The 14,799-nt window shown below is 39.1% G+C and overlaps 1 protein-coding gene across 1 annotated transcript; it reads left to right on the forward strand.

Annotated features, from left to right (window-relative positions):
• Window positions 1-210: 210 nt before the first annotated feature.
• On the forward strand, window positions 211-3,517 carry LOC113480644 (alpha-1-antitrypsin-like). Its single transcript, XM_026849617.1, has 4 exons — window positions 211-928; window positions 1,427-1,697; window positions 2,421-2,568; window positions 3,303-3,517. Exons 1-4 carry the CDS (start codon window positions 211-213, stop codon window positions 3,504-3,506), a joined length of 1,341 nt encoding a protein of 446 aa, XP_026705418.1. The 3' UTR covers window positions 3,507-3,517.
• Window positions 3,518-14,799: the final 11,282 nt, after the last annotated feature.

Raw genomic sequence — 14,799 nt, forward strand, 5'->3', positions numbered from 1 at the left:
AAATTTTTATAAATTCAATCTTACTCTGTATTTTTAAAGTTAATATGATCAAAATGATCTCTTTTGAGAGAGTACTTGGTTTCTTGGGATCACTGGCATGCATCAGGAATGTGAAATATCCAAGTGTGGGATTTTGAAGAACAAGTGCGTTCTGAGAGACTCATTTTACTTGGCTGGAGCACATAGCATGAAGAAACTAATTTCCATGCCATGTTTTGTATGTCTATCTCTTTTTCAGAAACAGTTAAAAGGAAAATGAAGCCCACCTTCCCCTTGTGTTTCTTGTTGGCTGGTTTGTGTGCTGCTGCCCAGTGTCATCAGCATCCTCGTTACCACAACAAGCACAATGATTCGAAAGGGACATATAACCCAGGACACAGTTCTCATGGGGAAGGAATTTATCCAGTTAAGAACAAAACTTTTGTCAAACTAGTTCCCAGCAATGCTGACTTTGCATTTTCATTTTACAAGCTTGTTGCATCTGAAGCGACTGATGAAAATATTTTCTTTTCACCCATAAGCATCTCTGCTTCCTTTGCAATGCTGGCACTCGGTGCCAAGTCAGCGACGCTGACGCAGATTCTGGAAGGGCTTGCCTTTAACCTGAAAAAGACTCAGGAGCAGGAAATACATGAAGGGTTTTGCCAACTCCTCCACATGCTGAACCGTTCAGACAGTGAGCTCCAGTTGAGCCTGGGCAATGCCCTTTTTATAGAAGAGACACTAAAACCACTACAGAAGTTCTTGGATGATGTCAAAAGCTTTTATGAAGCTGAAGTATTTTCTACTGACTTTAACAACTCCTCTGGTGCTGAGAATCAGATCAACAATTATATTGAGGAAAAGACAAACGGGAAAATTGTTAAACTAGTGGAAAATCTTGATCCTCTCACTGCAGTGGTTCTTGTTAACTATGTCTTCTTTAAAGGTAAGAAATATCAAAGGATGCAAAGGTTGTAACTTAGTTGTCCAGTGCTTATTACAGAGAATGAAAACTTAAGAGAAAGAAACTGTAGCTTAAATATTTTAAATGGAGGAAACCATGTTCAGGATCTGGAAAATATTGCTATAAACCCACATATATTTATTGTCAGTATAAATGTGTCCTCACCTGGTTGAGTGAAAGACTGGATTTTTTTAACAAATGGAAGTGCAAGTTATAAATCTCTATGTTTGGTAAATTCTTTAATATGATTATAGACTCATGCTGTAGTGAAGGATGATGTTTTCAGTATTGTCTGTCTATAATTGTCTTTAAACACCTATAATAATAAAAAAGATCTGTAATGCTATAACACCTGAGGATGAAGTATCTTGAAAATATAGTTGCTCTTATCAAAGGAAGGCTGTGGGACTAGATCCTGGTTTATTCACTGGGAACATTTCTCTCTATATTTCACCATATTATTTTTCTTTTCATCATAAGCCCATTGGGAGAAACCCTTCAGTACTTCATATACAAAACAGGAGGAATTTTTTGTGGATCAGAAAACGTCTGTAAAAGTTGACATGATGTATCGAAAAGGTTACTACAGGAATTACTTTGATGAAGAGCTGTCCTGTTGGCTGGTTCAGATACCTTACAATGGAAATGCTGCAGCATTATTTGTTTTGCCTGATGAAGGGAAGATGAAGCAGGTGGAAGATGCTCTCCTGAAAAGGACTGTATCTAAATGGGAAAAATTTCTCCAAGACAGGTAAGTGTTTTTACTAAGGTGAGAGGTGACCATGTTATAGGTTAGTAGGTTTAATTCATCAAGCCAAAACATTAAAGGCTGGGTCATTTTACTGAACTATATTCACTTAATGGTCCCTCTCTGTGCAGGACTTCTCTTGTGTTAGTTGCAAAATGAAAAAGAGCTGTGGGTAGTGAACAAATAGGGCACTGAACTTGGGATCCATCTTGGATTAAGTTCCTGACTCCACCACAAGTTGCTTAGCACCATGATAAAGTTAACAGACCCTTGTTTCATATGGGCATTTTGAAACTAAAATGGGGTAGCTATTGGGTGTTAGGGTATTGGGGACACTGTATATAAAAGCAGAAATTAAAATTTCTCATTCACCATTACTGCAGCTATTTCTGTGGTGGTCTAGGCCCTGTTGTGTATTCAAACAGCCTTAGGACAGCTAGATATTATCTTTGGAAAAAAACCTGCTAGCTCACAGTAGTAGCTCTGCCACAGAGTTGGTGCAGTTTTGTCTTCTACCCCACTCCTTGAACCCCACTGTGGAGGCAGAGGAAAACATGGGCCCATGCTGCTCCAACTCCCCATGTTAGATAGCTAACTTGGTTAGAAGCACTATCTGAATCCTGAGAGCAGACTTTTAACAATTAGGAAAAGAAATGTGAATTATCACTATACTGTAGCCACTGAGGCGTTATGACAATTTGTCCCTATTTGTATTATTTGTTACAGAAAAATACATCTGCATGTTCCAAAATTTTCTATTTCTGGTACCTATGATGTGAAAAGGATAGTCAAACAAATGGGTATGATTGATTTGTTCACTGAACAAGCTGATTTGTCAGGGATTACTGAGGAGCCTGGACTGATGGTTTCAAAAGTAAGTCAGCACGTGAAACACAATGACCACGGGATTTGTCTGTTCCCAGGAATCTGACAATATCCCATGAAAAGCTTATCCCAGCCTCTCTGAAGCATCATTCAATCATCAACAACTGCCAGTCTGGAGGCAAATAAAGCCCTGTCCTAAAACCTGAAGCCAAACATGCTTAGAAGGCGTTATACATACATGGTTCAAGGACAAGGAAGAAGACATACATATAATTACATGTTCTTTTGGCTACTAAACAATAGTATCTAAAGGTAGCACATTAGTTTTGGTAAAATTTCCTCTAATTCTGCCTACAGAGGGCAAAAGGCTGTTATTCCTGCCCTTCTAAGCACTCTCAAAAAAAGTTATTTTTTTCATCTAGATGATAGGGTAAATTCACAATAATACATGAAGCTGCCAAAGGCAAAACTAAGTCTAAGCTAAATTACCACGTTTCTTTGCTTCCAGAGTTTCTTGCCATCAGTCATCTTGAGTGCTTTTTGGCTGTCTGCTGTTTGAGGGTCACTCTCTGTACACGCATTGAAGGAGGATAGCAGGAGTGGTCTGATGGCTGATTGTGCTGCGGTGGGAAGGAGAGTGGCTGGCGATGACCATCCCAGAGGCTGGTGTTGCCGGGTCTTGCCCCAGTCAGGGCTCCCTTCAGCAAGAGTGAGGAGGGTGGGAGGCTGCTCTCTTCTTTCTGGGTTGTCAGCTGGAGGCTGTTTTGCTTTGTGTCCTTGCAGGTGATCCACAGAGCCATGCTGAATGTTCACGAGAATGGCACTGAAGTGGTGGGGGCCACAGTGAAGGAGGTTACCTGGAGATCTGGTGATTTTCCTCATCCACCTCGAGTCAGATTCAACAGGCCCTTTCTCCTGGTGATTCTGGATAAATACACTCGCACCGTCCTCTTCATAGGGAAAATTGTAAACCCTCTGAAACAATGACTGACTGACCACAGGGCAAGCACTTTTGCACATCGCCGGTCAAATTCCTGTGATCCAGAAAAACATTTATGTGTTTATAACACTATGTACTAGCGCTCATCTTTCAACTGTTATCCTTATGTACGTTATTAATGCCTTAAAATGCAAAAATTATTTTTCCTTGTCCAAAAGTCACTGGTATTTCCCCCAGTGTACAGCCAGGTATAGCTTGTAGTGTTAACAAGTCACTTTTCACAGGTTTTGTAAGAAGCCCTTCCTGACATGCTCTCATGGGGTATCAGAGATGGTTCAAAGACTCCGGGTGATATAGTTATTGCTGTACACTCACAGTGTGTGTACAGGAGAGCATGAGAAGGGAAATAGGGAAAAGGAGGTGTGAGGTGTAATAAGTCCTGTCTGTTTAATCCACTAACTTTTGATGACTAGACTTAAATGCAGATTCACTTAATATTGGAGTGAATTTCCATTAATTTCTTTGGTTTCTCACCTAGTATGACACGAAGCTGCAGGATCAGTGACTAGGACACTGGAGGACACTCCAATGTAAAGGGTTGATGAGTGCATCTGTTTTACCTTGCCTCCCCCTGTCTCTTCAGTGGAAGCCTTCTTCATGAAGACAAGAAGGTTGTTTTTGCTTCGCAAAAAATGTTTATTCTAATAAGGAAGGAAGCCATACCAGCAAAAAGACTCTGTTTTGTCTTGCTAATATAGCTACTACTGCCAATGTTCTGAGTAAGTATGGTGGAGCAGTGCATGACATAGCACCAGTTTCCTTTTTATGGATTTGTTTTCACTGTCATTTCCCTTTTCTCCTACTGATGCTGCCTCCACTTTCCAGCTAGGCTTGTCAGACTGTGGTGGAAAAGAAAAGGAATGTAAAATTATAATTCCAGGAGGTTTGAATTTCTCCAGTAGCAACAGCAGAGCTTTCCTAGGGACCATTAACCTGCTTTAAAATATCATAGACACACATACAAAAAACAGGTAATATGTGAGAAGTCACCTTTCTAAATGTTAACAGTGGATTACTGTTATACAGTAAAAACATACTGTGAATTGGCCTTTGTACCTTTTCACTTATGGTTTTTGAGTCTAACTTACTGCTATTGTGTTGTTTTATAGTGACTCAGTTGACAGGATTTTAACACACCAGCTACACTAGATATTTGTATGGTTATGAAAGGAAAGAAACACAAATCAGTAAATATTTAAATTATTTTATTATTTTTTCTTTATTTTTTTAATCAACATCCTTATCATATCTTATTAGAATGTAGAAAGCCAATGAAATTGCAAATTACAGATTGATTAAAACTTTTGTTGTAGAATATCTCAAACAGGTAGGAAAAAAAGTAAAATATAAGTGACATCATTAGTCTTTTAAAATGTCTGTGAAAAATATAACTTAAAAATTGTGGTGAATATTTCTAAAATATAATTATCTTGATCGGTTTGGGGATCTTTATTTTCTTTGATATTAAATTAATGCTATTGATATTAGTAAGTTGTAGTTGTAAGTATACCATTAAGGAATATAAGAGCCTTTCCATATCTATCTACCAGCCATGTAACACCTGATATTCACTCTAAAAGCCCTCCTCAATATCACGTAAACCAAGGACAAAAGTTTCTTACTCTTAACTGTATTTAGTCAGTTCAATATTTAGTAATAAACAGTTGGCTTCATACCTGTAAGCATATAAGGACTTGGTCTTGGTGTAATACAGATAAACCGATTCTACGGAAGATCATTTAAAAGTTCTTGGCAAATCTCAAGGTTAATTCAAGAGGATACGCCAAAGTCCAGCTTTGCAATGACAAATGACTCTGTAGGTGAATACAAGAGACTTTATGTTTGTTGTTCCTCACAGATCTCAGATCAATAGTCTCTGTTTGTTAGTAGGAAAAAAATATCTATGCAGTATTTTCCCAATCAGATCTCACTTTGAGAGGTAACCTTCTTGCTTAACTCATTTGAAAGTGAGTGGAGAAAAATCAAGCTGAATTAAGAACTGCATAACCAAAAAAATATCATGTTTATAGGGAATCACCTTGAAATGGGAGTATGGACCATATACATGTGTCTTGCCTTGGTTTTCTTTCTATGTTGACAAAAATCAGGGAATGCCCTTCACTGGAAGCAGTGCAGCAGACAGAAAATTTGTGTGGTAAATAATGAGTACAGAAGGACTGCACAACCCCTCCAAAACTGTCAGCCACAAACCCAGTGCAGTCATGGTTTGTTCAGTACAGTGTTTCTTCTTTCAATCTACCGGGTTTTTTTAACTACTTCTTTCCTGGATTTCTGTTTCTTTGCTTGCTGACTGTGAATTTTGTGACTGAGAAGACCCAGTGCAACAGAGGAAGGACTTTCCTCCTCACTAGTCAAGAGTTTCTGTTGCTGCGTGCAAGTCCTGTGTTGTGCCACTTCAATGCAGTGCTATTGCTGGCAGATGGAGCTGGGCTGATGAACCACCTGAAGGACAAAGTGCACAGGACATCCTCTAACCCAGCCTGCACTGAAACCTACACGCAAAGCTGCTGTGGGAGTGCCTGCAACCATGCGTGTGCTGGAGCTGCAACCTCAGCACTGCCTATGTGGACCCTAAGAGAAACCTGTGATGGTATGGCTGAAAGTCTTCTGTAAAGGCTGTTTTAGATTAACAGCCAAAGAAGAATTGTCAGCACAGCAGAAGCTTTGGAACAGCACACACTGAGCGCTCTCTGAAATAAGGAGAAAAGAAAAACAAGCATTGTGGGAATAGCAGTAAACTATGCATTTGTTGTCATAACTAGGAAGGACTTATCTACAGAAGTGAAACAAAGTCTAAAAGCATAAATAAGGAGCTCATAAACCAGGATTAATCCATGGTGGAGATAGATTTAACCCTTATCTACAAACTGTGTGAAGTTCAAAGGACTTTGGAAGAAAAGTAGCAGCAATTTTGAGTAGTGCTAAATATAAGAAAAGAAGGAACAAGAAAAAAAGAAGCAAAGTGTACATGGATGTGGGGGCAGAGAGGGAAATAATATGCTTAAAGTAAATGAAAGAAAATAACATATTTCAAACAGCCAGCGGTTAGTGCCAATGCGCAGGTCTGTCATTGTTCCCAGTGCTGTGCAACTGTTAGGAAGAAACTAAAGTCATATAACATAAGCAACGGCTTTAAAGGTCATGGGCTGGAAACCAAATTGCATATTCTGCTGGAAAGACCTACAAATAATCTGTTAAATGTAAGCACAAATAAGAACCCATCTTTTGACAATGGTAGAAGGCACAGGATGCTTAAGGAGAAAAATTCCTGACAGAGCTGAGATGCGTAAGTCTGATGTCAGTGTATCCTCATCAAACAGGAGATCTCATAGAATCATACCATAATTTAGGTACTTTGCAAAGTAATCACCTTTTAATTTGTTTTTTAATGTATAACATCTAAATAGTCACATCTAGTCAACATTGTCTTGATACTGAATAACCTATTACATTCTTGTACTGTTCTTTCTGCATGTCACTCTTAGGACATAATGACAAAGAAAGACTTTAGCAAGCTTTATAAAATTCTGGTGGGGATTAACCTGACAATACTTCATGGATAGTGTAGTAAGAGTCTCCCCTTAATGACAGCATGCCTGTCCTCACACTCATCATTGATCAGGAAAGCCACATCATTACCTTAATGGGAAAACAGTTATCCCTGAAGGAAAATAGCCTCATCATTTGGGGGTTTCTGATTTCTCAAAATCTCAATATTTAATTATGTGTTCAGACAGTCTAGCAATTGTTACACAATTAGTAATTAGCAGATATTCCTGGGCAATTCTTTGTGATTTTTCTCAGTTCTCAAAGAATTTGGTGATTATTCGGAGCTGAAAACTTGGTTTCTGTTGCCACCAGGAACTTGGCAGCTATGAAAGCGATGTGGTTGAGATCCAAATAGCCAACATCAATCACCTGCTAATCACTCTAATGCCTAGGCTCAGGAGGCCCTTGTGAGAAATGTATTGCTCAAGACAGTGCTTTCCTGCAGCCTTCACAGAGCCTTGGTAACCCCAGATACCACATGCATACCCCTGGCATATGTCAGATGGAATTACCAGCAACGTAATCACCTATGTGAAGTATGGTTGGGGCTCAGAATGGGGGGATCTGAAGGCATCAACAGTTTCATTGTTGTAATGGATCTAGAAAATGTTTTCTGGAATGGAGTGTATTTAATTGTACCACTGGCTGCTAAGAGACTGCAATAGCCAGACCAAAACAAATGAATGCATTTCACACAAATGTTTCCAAGCCTATTTAATGGAGAGCCATAATGTTTTCTCCTATAATTTTTAGTAGTTTAATAGTTTTCAGTAATCCTGCTATATATTAGATTCCTGGCTTGTGCTCTGTCATTTGGCCAGGAGAAAAAATTTCTACAGGTAAGAATGGAAGGTCTGTGGTTATTTGACTCCTGCAAAGGCTTGGCAAAGAATTATATTTCTTTTCTTGAAACACAACATGGTTTGGTCATTTCTGTCTTACATATAGCATGATATTCCTCTCCTATTCAGAAAATACGAGTGAAGACTTTACAGTATTACAGTAATTAGATGTTAATGCACACAGGCAAGTCAACCACTAGAAGTACTATTGCCTTTCACTCATTTACCTTCCTGTCTGAAACTTCCCTCCTGTCCATGATGAAGTTTACCTGGTTCCAGGATTTGTCTGCAGATTTATTCCAGATGAAGATTCACAGGATGCTTTTCCTGAGGACCAGTTTGATTGCTGAAAACTGCTTCCAGATTATGGCCTCAGAGGTTGAAGTTACAGAGTTGTCAGAACATCTCACTAGCTCTTCCTACTTCACCTTTCCAGGAATAGTTCAACATTTAGAAATATAAGATTGCAATAAACCAGAAACAATTTCATAAATCAGAAACAATTTCAGTCTTAAACCATTTTAGCCTGGGCAAAAGAACTGGGAAAAAAAGTAGTTTTATAGTGTCTGTCAGAAATGGATGGCTCAACAAAAAAAACATGCTCTAGCTGAGGCTGTTGGCTTTCCATCCCATTCTTCATATCTCTTAGTGCCTCTGGGTAGCTGACTTTGACATTTCTTATGAGATTTCTCCAGTATAAATGGACCTGCAAAAGTTTATTATGAGTTAATTAAAAAATACGTTTCAGACTTTTATCACAATACCTTTAAAGGCACCTAAACCACTAGATGCTGATTTACAGCCTCCAGGATTGTTCTAACCTTCTTATCCAGTTGCTTTATGCTGTGTAAGCATGACAGTGGAAGCAATAGGACAAAGAGCAGAAGACACCTTGGCCAAGGGGGCATCTTGCAAGTGGTGTGAACATGAGATAACACTTGTATTAGAGTCCATGTTACCTGTGTTACTTAGGGCACAGTTTCCTATTTCATCTGTGTAAAAGGGTGGGTTTGACAGTGGTGATAAAGGGAATCACCTCTCTGCAAAGCAAGGACTGGGAAAATACCTACTCCTGTGAAATGATGAGAGAAATGTTCTTTGAGGTTCTTCATGTGAAGAAACATGTCATGTCTTGAAAAGCACTGCTCTTCCCTGAAAAAAGGCAGAAGTCCATAAGAAGCAGATGAGAGGCAGGGTGGAGTTACCGAGGTGACCAAGATGTCCACGTTGTGTTGTGAGAAGCAGAGAAACAAGCTGAGGTCCCTCTTGCAGCTGCCATGAGACATTAAAGCAGGAAATAAGAGCAGGTTGGCAGTACACTGGGGCTAATCAGCTCATATGTCTGGGCAGGCCACCATGCAAGGCAGACTTCAACTCTTTGTAAGGCTTGACTGGAACTTAATTAGCAGCTGTTAAAGTTTTTGGCATAAATAATCCAGACAGTTATGCCAATGGAGAGACAACCAAAGGAAATGGGAGAGGATTGAACACTGAACTTTTTACTTCCATCAGTTAGATGTTTAGTCACAGGGCACAAGCTCAGATCCATGCAAGTGCACCTGCACTGTTGCTTCTCCATTGCTTGGAGTCCAAACGTTGGCTGGGGTTTGCCCCTCACACACTAGCCACAAAAGGTCCTTAAAGTTTTAAAACTTGGAAACACTCAGAATAAAGATTCTGCCCTTCTGTTAACTTTCCACTCCTATGTCATTTTTGCATGTCACTTTTATTTATGTACTGTATGGCATATATAAGGTTTTGGCATTAAGCTTTTTGACTCTAGTTTTTGCATATCCTTGAGTCTCTGGGGCAGGCTCCTGAACTTCTTTCTTCAAGACAAGCTCATGTGTAGGAGCTTGCAGCTGATGTGACACAATCACTTCTTGCTTCTTTTTCCTTATTTTGGAAGTACATGGGGCTCTCCCTGCACCAAGCCGTGTAGCAGTTCAGTGAGATGATGGTTACCTCTCTTTTTGATTTTGTAGACCTGATACAATGGTTAAACACAGTGTTTAATTTAGACTCATTTGCTTCCAACTAATTCAGTGAATCCTATGAATCATAAATGGAACTCAGAACTATTCCAATCTGAAGTGACTCACTTTTTGGCAAGTTTTTGGATAGTACAACATGTTGAGGTTCCTTAAAGAAATAATTCACTTTCTGCATTAAAGAGAAATTAAGAAAAAGAGGAGGACCACAGAACAGCTGTGGTAAACACACATAGTTTTAATTCTTGTTTCTTAAAAAAATAAACCCTTTCTGTAGTTTGTTGCTGCACAAATGAAGGCATCACAGATATACAGCTTCATTTAATTCCGCACAGCAAAACTGAAAGAGCAAATTAGTTCAGAGACAATAAGAGGGGTCTAGTATGTCCCATCTTCCAATTTTTTAGCAGTAAAGACTATGTTTATCTAGCTTCTTTTTTACTGATATTGATCCTCAAAATGTTCTTCCCATGATCCCCCAAGGAATACAGCTCCGTTTTCTTTCCAAAGCGCTCCAGTCGGATATCATGTGTGCTTTGGATGGAGGTGGAATTTGGGTGGGGGAAGATGATGAAAGGTCAAGAGAAGTTTAAGGGGAAAACAGCTTCTCTAAACACTTCAGTATTCATGGAGCTGGCAACACTGAACTAACCACTGAGACCTAAGCCTTGTATCTCATTTCTATGGGCAAAAATGAGGAATTATTTTTGGCACTCTGTGGATTTAATGGGTGTTCCAGTCTTTCTTTAGAAACTCCTTCAAAGACATTAATTAAAACACTTTTTTTCACATTGTTTGTATGCTGGTCTTTGAGTTCAGTCATCTTCTGGAAAGCAGCAATGAAGTTGAAAGCTGACTCATCTCAAGGTAGCCACCAACAATGGTGGCTTCACATTTAAGCAAGCAGATCATGGCAGAGGAAGGTGACAAGAACATTTTATTCTCTCCTTTGATCCTTTCTACTACCTTTGCAATACTCTCCTGGGGGGGCAAAGCATCCATGTGGAGTTGGCTACACAAAGACCTCACCTGACAGAGACAGAAGAACAGGACGTCCATGGAGGTTTTCTTTCAATTACTGTTAAGCAAGGAACAGCTGAGCAAATGCAATGCCCTGTTTGTAAATGAAATCCCAGAAGTTTCTCAATAATGACAAAAAGATTAATGATTCTGAAGCTGGTAGAAAGTGAAGAGAATATCAATAAACAGTTTGAATGCAGAAAATTCTAATTATGAACATATTTTTACCTTGTGGTAATTAAATACTGGAAGAGATTGCCCAGAGACATTGTGAAATCCCTGTACTTAGAGGCATGTCCCTGAAGAACTTGATCTAAGCAGGTGTGTTTTGATGAGGATTGGACTAGATGACCTCTGGAGGTTCCTTCCTCCTTGATTCTAAGATTCGTCGCATGAGGACAAAAACCTATAGGGAAAACACACTGGCACACTTGTTGACTATGTTCTCTTTAAGAGTAAAATGTGTTGTATAGAAGGAGAGTTCAGAAATTTGAGAAGGCTAGCTCAGCACTCAAGGCTTTTGCACCCTTGACATGATGGTACATATTGGAGATATTACAGTTTAGGCTTAGGGGCCTGGCCACACAGATTGTGGTTTCTTGGGTGATCCAAACTTTGGACATAACCAAACAACTAGAAAATGAATTTCATATAGGTATTACCAATGATGAGTTTGAAGAGAGCCTCTGTCAAAACAAAGAACATGTTAATGTTATTCACTGAGACCTGTTTTTAAATTTGACAGAGGGACACAGAATTTATACGAGAAGACAACTTAGAATTGTAAGATTTCAACCGTGCAATACTTGAAAAGCCAAGAAAAATTGCAAGGAGTGATCTTTATTTTATATGCATACATGCATCACTAGCCAGCTGTACTAACAGACAGTGTGCCAGCAACAAACTGTCAGATTATGTTGGGCTAATTAAACCTTATTACTTTGTTAGGCACGGCTCATTGAACAGCCACTGTGTAACTGTTCACAGAAATTCACCAATTATTACAGCTCTAACCAAGTAAAAACATGAGGCTAATTTTCTTTAATATCAGTTACAAAAATCAACATGGTTGTCTCCCATGAAAGTATAACCACAATACATCAGAAAAACTTTGCACATGAACTATGTTTATATTAGAGCTAAGAGCAAAATTGTGTTTCTTTAGTAAATGTGCTAAAGAGAAAAATGAAGCAAGCCAGAGAGACATTTTAGTGCATCCAGAACCTATGTTTGCATGTCTAATGAAAGATTTTAGGTTGCTGTTTTTACAAAGTCTCTTTTAAGCCAATCTTTACTACTCAGGAAAAAAAAAAAAAAGTTAAATAACAGCTACTTAAGACCAGTAAGACTTTTCCATGGACGAACTTTCCACTAGCATAACTGGAGTTTTCAAAGTTGGCGTCTTAAAATTACACTCTTTAAGTCACAGCAGGGCTCCTGGATAAAAACATGACTTGGCCAGAAAATATCAAACACCTTAACATTTCTTTCAAGCATCTGCCAAATGTAAGCATGAAGTACAGATGATTATTAAGACATTTTTGGTTTGGTTCATAAACATGGATTTAGAAAATCTGGTTCCAGCCATTCCAGTGTAAGAAGTTTGCTTTCCACATGACACAGAAAACTATAAAATACATAAATTCTACAGTTTTTCTCTGAGTCAATAAATACTTTACCTGGACAGGAAACTTTCGAGTGTTTAATGAATTAAATAAAATGGGATCATATGCTTTCATTACTGAAGTTTTAGAGCTGAAATATTTTCAGGGTTTTTCAATATGAAAATGGCAACACAACCATTTTGCACATCGCTTTATAGCTGTGTTGTGTTTCCTATTGAGCTTCTCTAGTTGGGAGTGATTTTTACATAGATAACTATTAAAATAAATCTAAAGAAAATCTTTAATATGTTTTAAAACTAGGAAATATGAAATCTGTTTTCCTAAAGTTATGATTTTAAAGGCAGTCAGGAACTGAACTTCTGTATTATGCCTGACTGATATGTGAATTCCAGTTCTATCTAGATTCAATGAGAATCAGATCTATGTTCTTTCTGGGTAATTTGATAATACCATTCATCATCTGTAACTTCCATAGTCATTGTTTGAAACGGATATTTTTATCTCTTGAATTATGCAAATTATTATATTAAAGACTCATTAGGGTAAAGTCCTAATTTAGAGATCTCATTAATCTCCATCTACAAAATAAATAAACACACAGGATCTGTCAAATGGGATTACAGAGCTGAAAAGTATTTTCAGAAACAGAAATACATTCTTACATGAACCACCACCAGTCTGAGTGTGGTTTATCTTCCATGCATACTCCTTCCCTGCTGACTTGAAGGCTAGTGGCAGACAGACCTTTTAGTCCTGTTGTAAGAATGGAAATTCATGGGAAAATCTAACTGCAACCATGTATGTCTACAAGACATTCTCTAGTAGGTTCTTCAACCTAACTCTGACTCTCCCACAATGACTGCATCCTTTCAGCTGGAGTTGAGTGCTGGGGTAAGCAATGGTGAATGTGGATGGGACATGAAGACAGCCTTGGGCCAGCTGGTATAGAGTGGTTCATGTCTGTACCAGATGTGATATATAATGTGGATGTTATAGATCTTCAGGAGTGGGGCGTCTGTGTCTTCTCTATAAGCACTTGGTCTGAGTCTTCTCTCAGCCAAGGCTGAGATTCTGTTGCCCTGAGACATTGTCATTATTTGTTTTGCTTTGTTTTTCTTTCAGAGAGCCCAAAATAACAGGAGAGTTATATAACAGTCCAAGAAACTGTTTATACAGGGTGATGCTGAGGGTGTGCATTGCATTCAGCAGGGCAGCCCCAGCCTGAGGTTACAAGGCTTGCTGAGCATTTGTTGATTAATGGGGCCAGGCAGCTCGTACCAGAGACACTTGGCGTAAATAGGGAGAGTACGGTCACATGTTTAGGAATGAACTAAGGTGCAAATCAGTGTAGCAGCATAAGCACATTTTACAGGTTACTCTCTTCAGAAGCAGGTCCTGTGATGGACCAGTTGTTGACTTGCAGAACTTCTGCTGATCTCCCTAGTAGGATGATGGACCTCTTCTTCAAGCCACTGCCTCATGAGAACATTAATAATTGAAGCAAAGAGAGGCAGATTTTGAAAGAGTTTCAAAATCAATCCATGTTGACTTTCAACAAGATAGTAATACAAATGAACATCTGAACAGCAAAAACATTTGCATTTGTGTCTCTGACACAGTTTTCTCACTGTACTGAAGCATGCTTTGGTTCACCTCAGAGTCATGCAGAGAATACAGAATTACCCCCCAACTTTGCATACAGCTCTTTGCAGCACTAAGTCCCTCTCCTGCTACCTTCCTCTTCAGCTGGCTGTGCAGCTGAACAGTGGATGCCACTGCCCAGGTTCCTCATCAGTGTGACTTAACCAAGGCTCAAAGAAAGCCTCTGAGTGTGGAACTGTTTCTGAACTGATGCTAAGTCCATTTAGGGGGGAAAATCAAGTAACATGTTAATTACCTCCTCTGCTCTGCTTTTCATATAGCAGAAAGTTAGCTTGGTTTAGCATGTTGTAGCAGGTGCCCAGGCTGCACAGACAGGGAACTAAAGCCTCAAGTCAGGCCATAACACACCTCAGGAGATGTTTTAGCACTTCTGTCATCAGCTAGCAATAAGCTAGGAAAGTATATCTGGTAGAAGAGCTGCTCATGACCACAGACCTCTCCAAATTGTGTTTGCCTATGGCAATTATGCATGTTTGGGGACAGCAAACATTAAAGCCAGCTGACTCTGCGATCACTGACTTCTACCTGCTCTGCACGGCTAAGTGTGGATGGAAAATAGTTTCATCAGCA

The sequence above is a fragment of the Athene cunicularia genome (genome assembly GCF_003259725.1).
Source record: "Athene cunicularia isolate RWA chromosome 5 unlocalized genomic scaffold, athCun1 chr5_part1, whole genome shotgun sequence".
Lineage (NCBI taxonomy): Eukaryota > Metazoa > Chordata > Aves > Strigiformes > Strigidae > Athene > Athene cunicularia.

What these genes read in the sequence shown, in the direction of transcription:
- LOC113480644 (XM_026849617.1), top strand. Translation starts at nt 211, where the DNA reads ATGTTTTGTATGTCTATCTCTTTTTCAGAAACAGTTAAAAGGAAAATG. An exon ending in GAAAAATTTCTCCAAGACAG is followed by an intron (nt 1,698 to 2,420) that starts GTAAGTGTTTTT and finishes TATTTGTTACAG; the next exon opens with AAAAATACATCTGCATGTTC. An exon ending in CTGGACTGATGGTTTCAAAA is followed by an intron (nt 2,569 to 3,302) that starts GTAAGTCAGCAC and finishes GTGTCCTTGCAG; the next exon opens with GTGATCCACAGAGCCATGCT.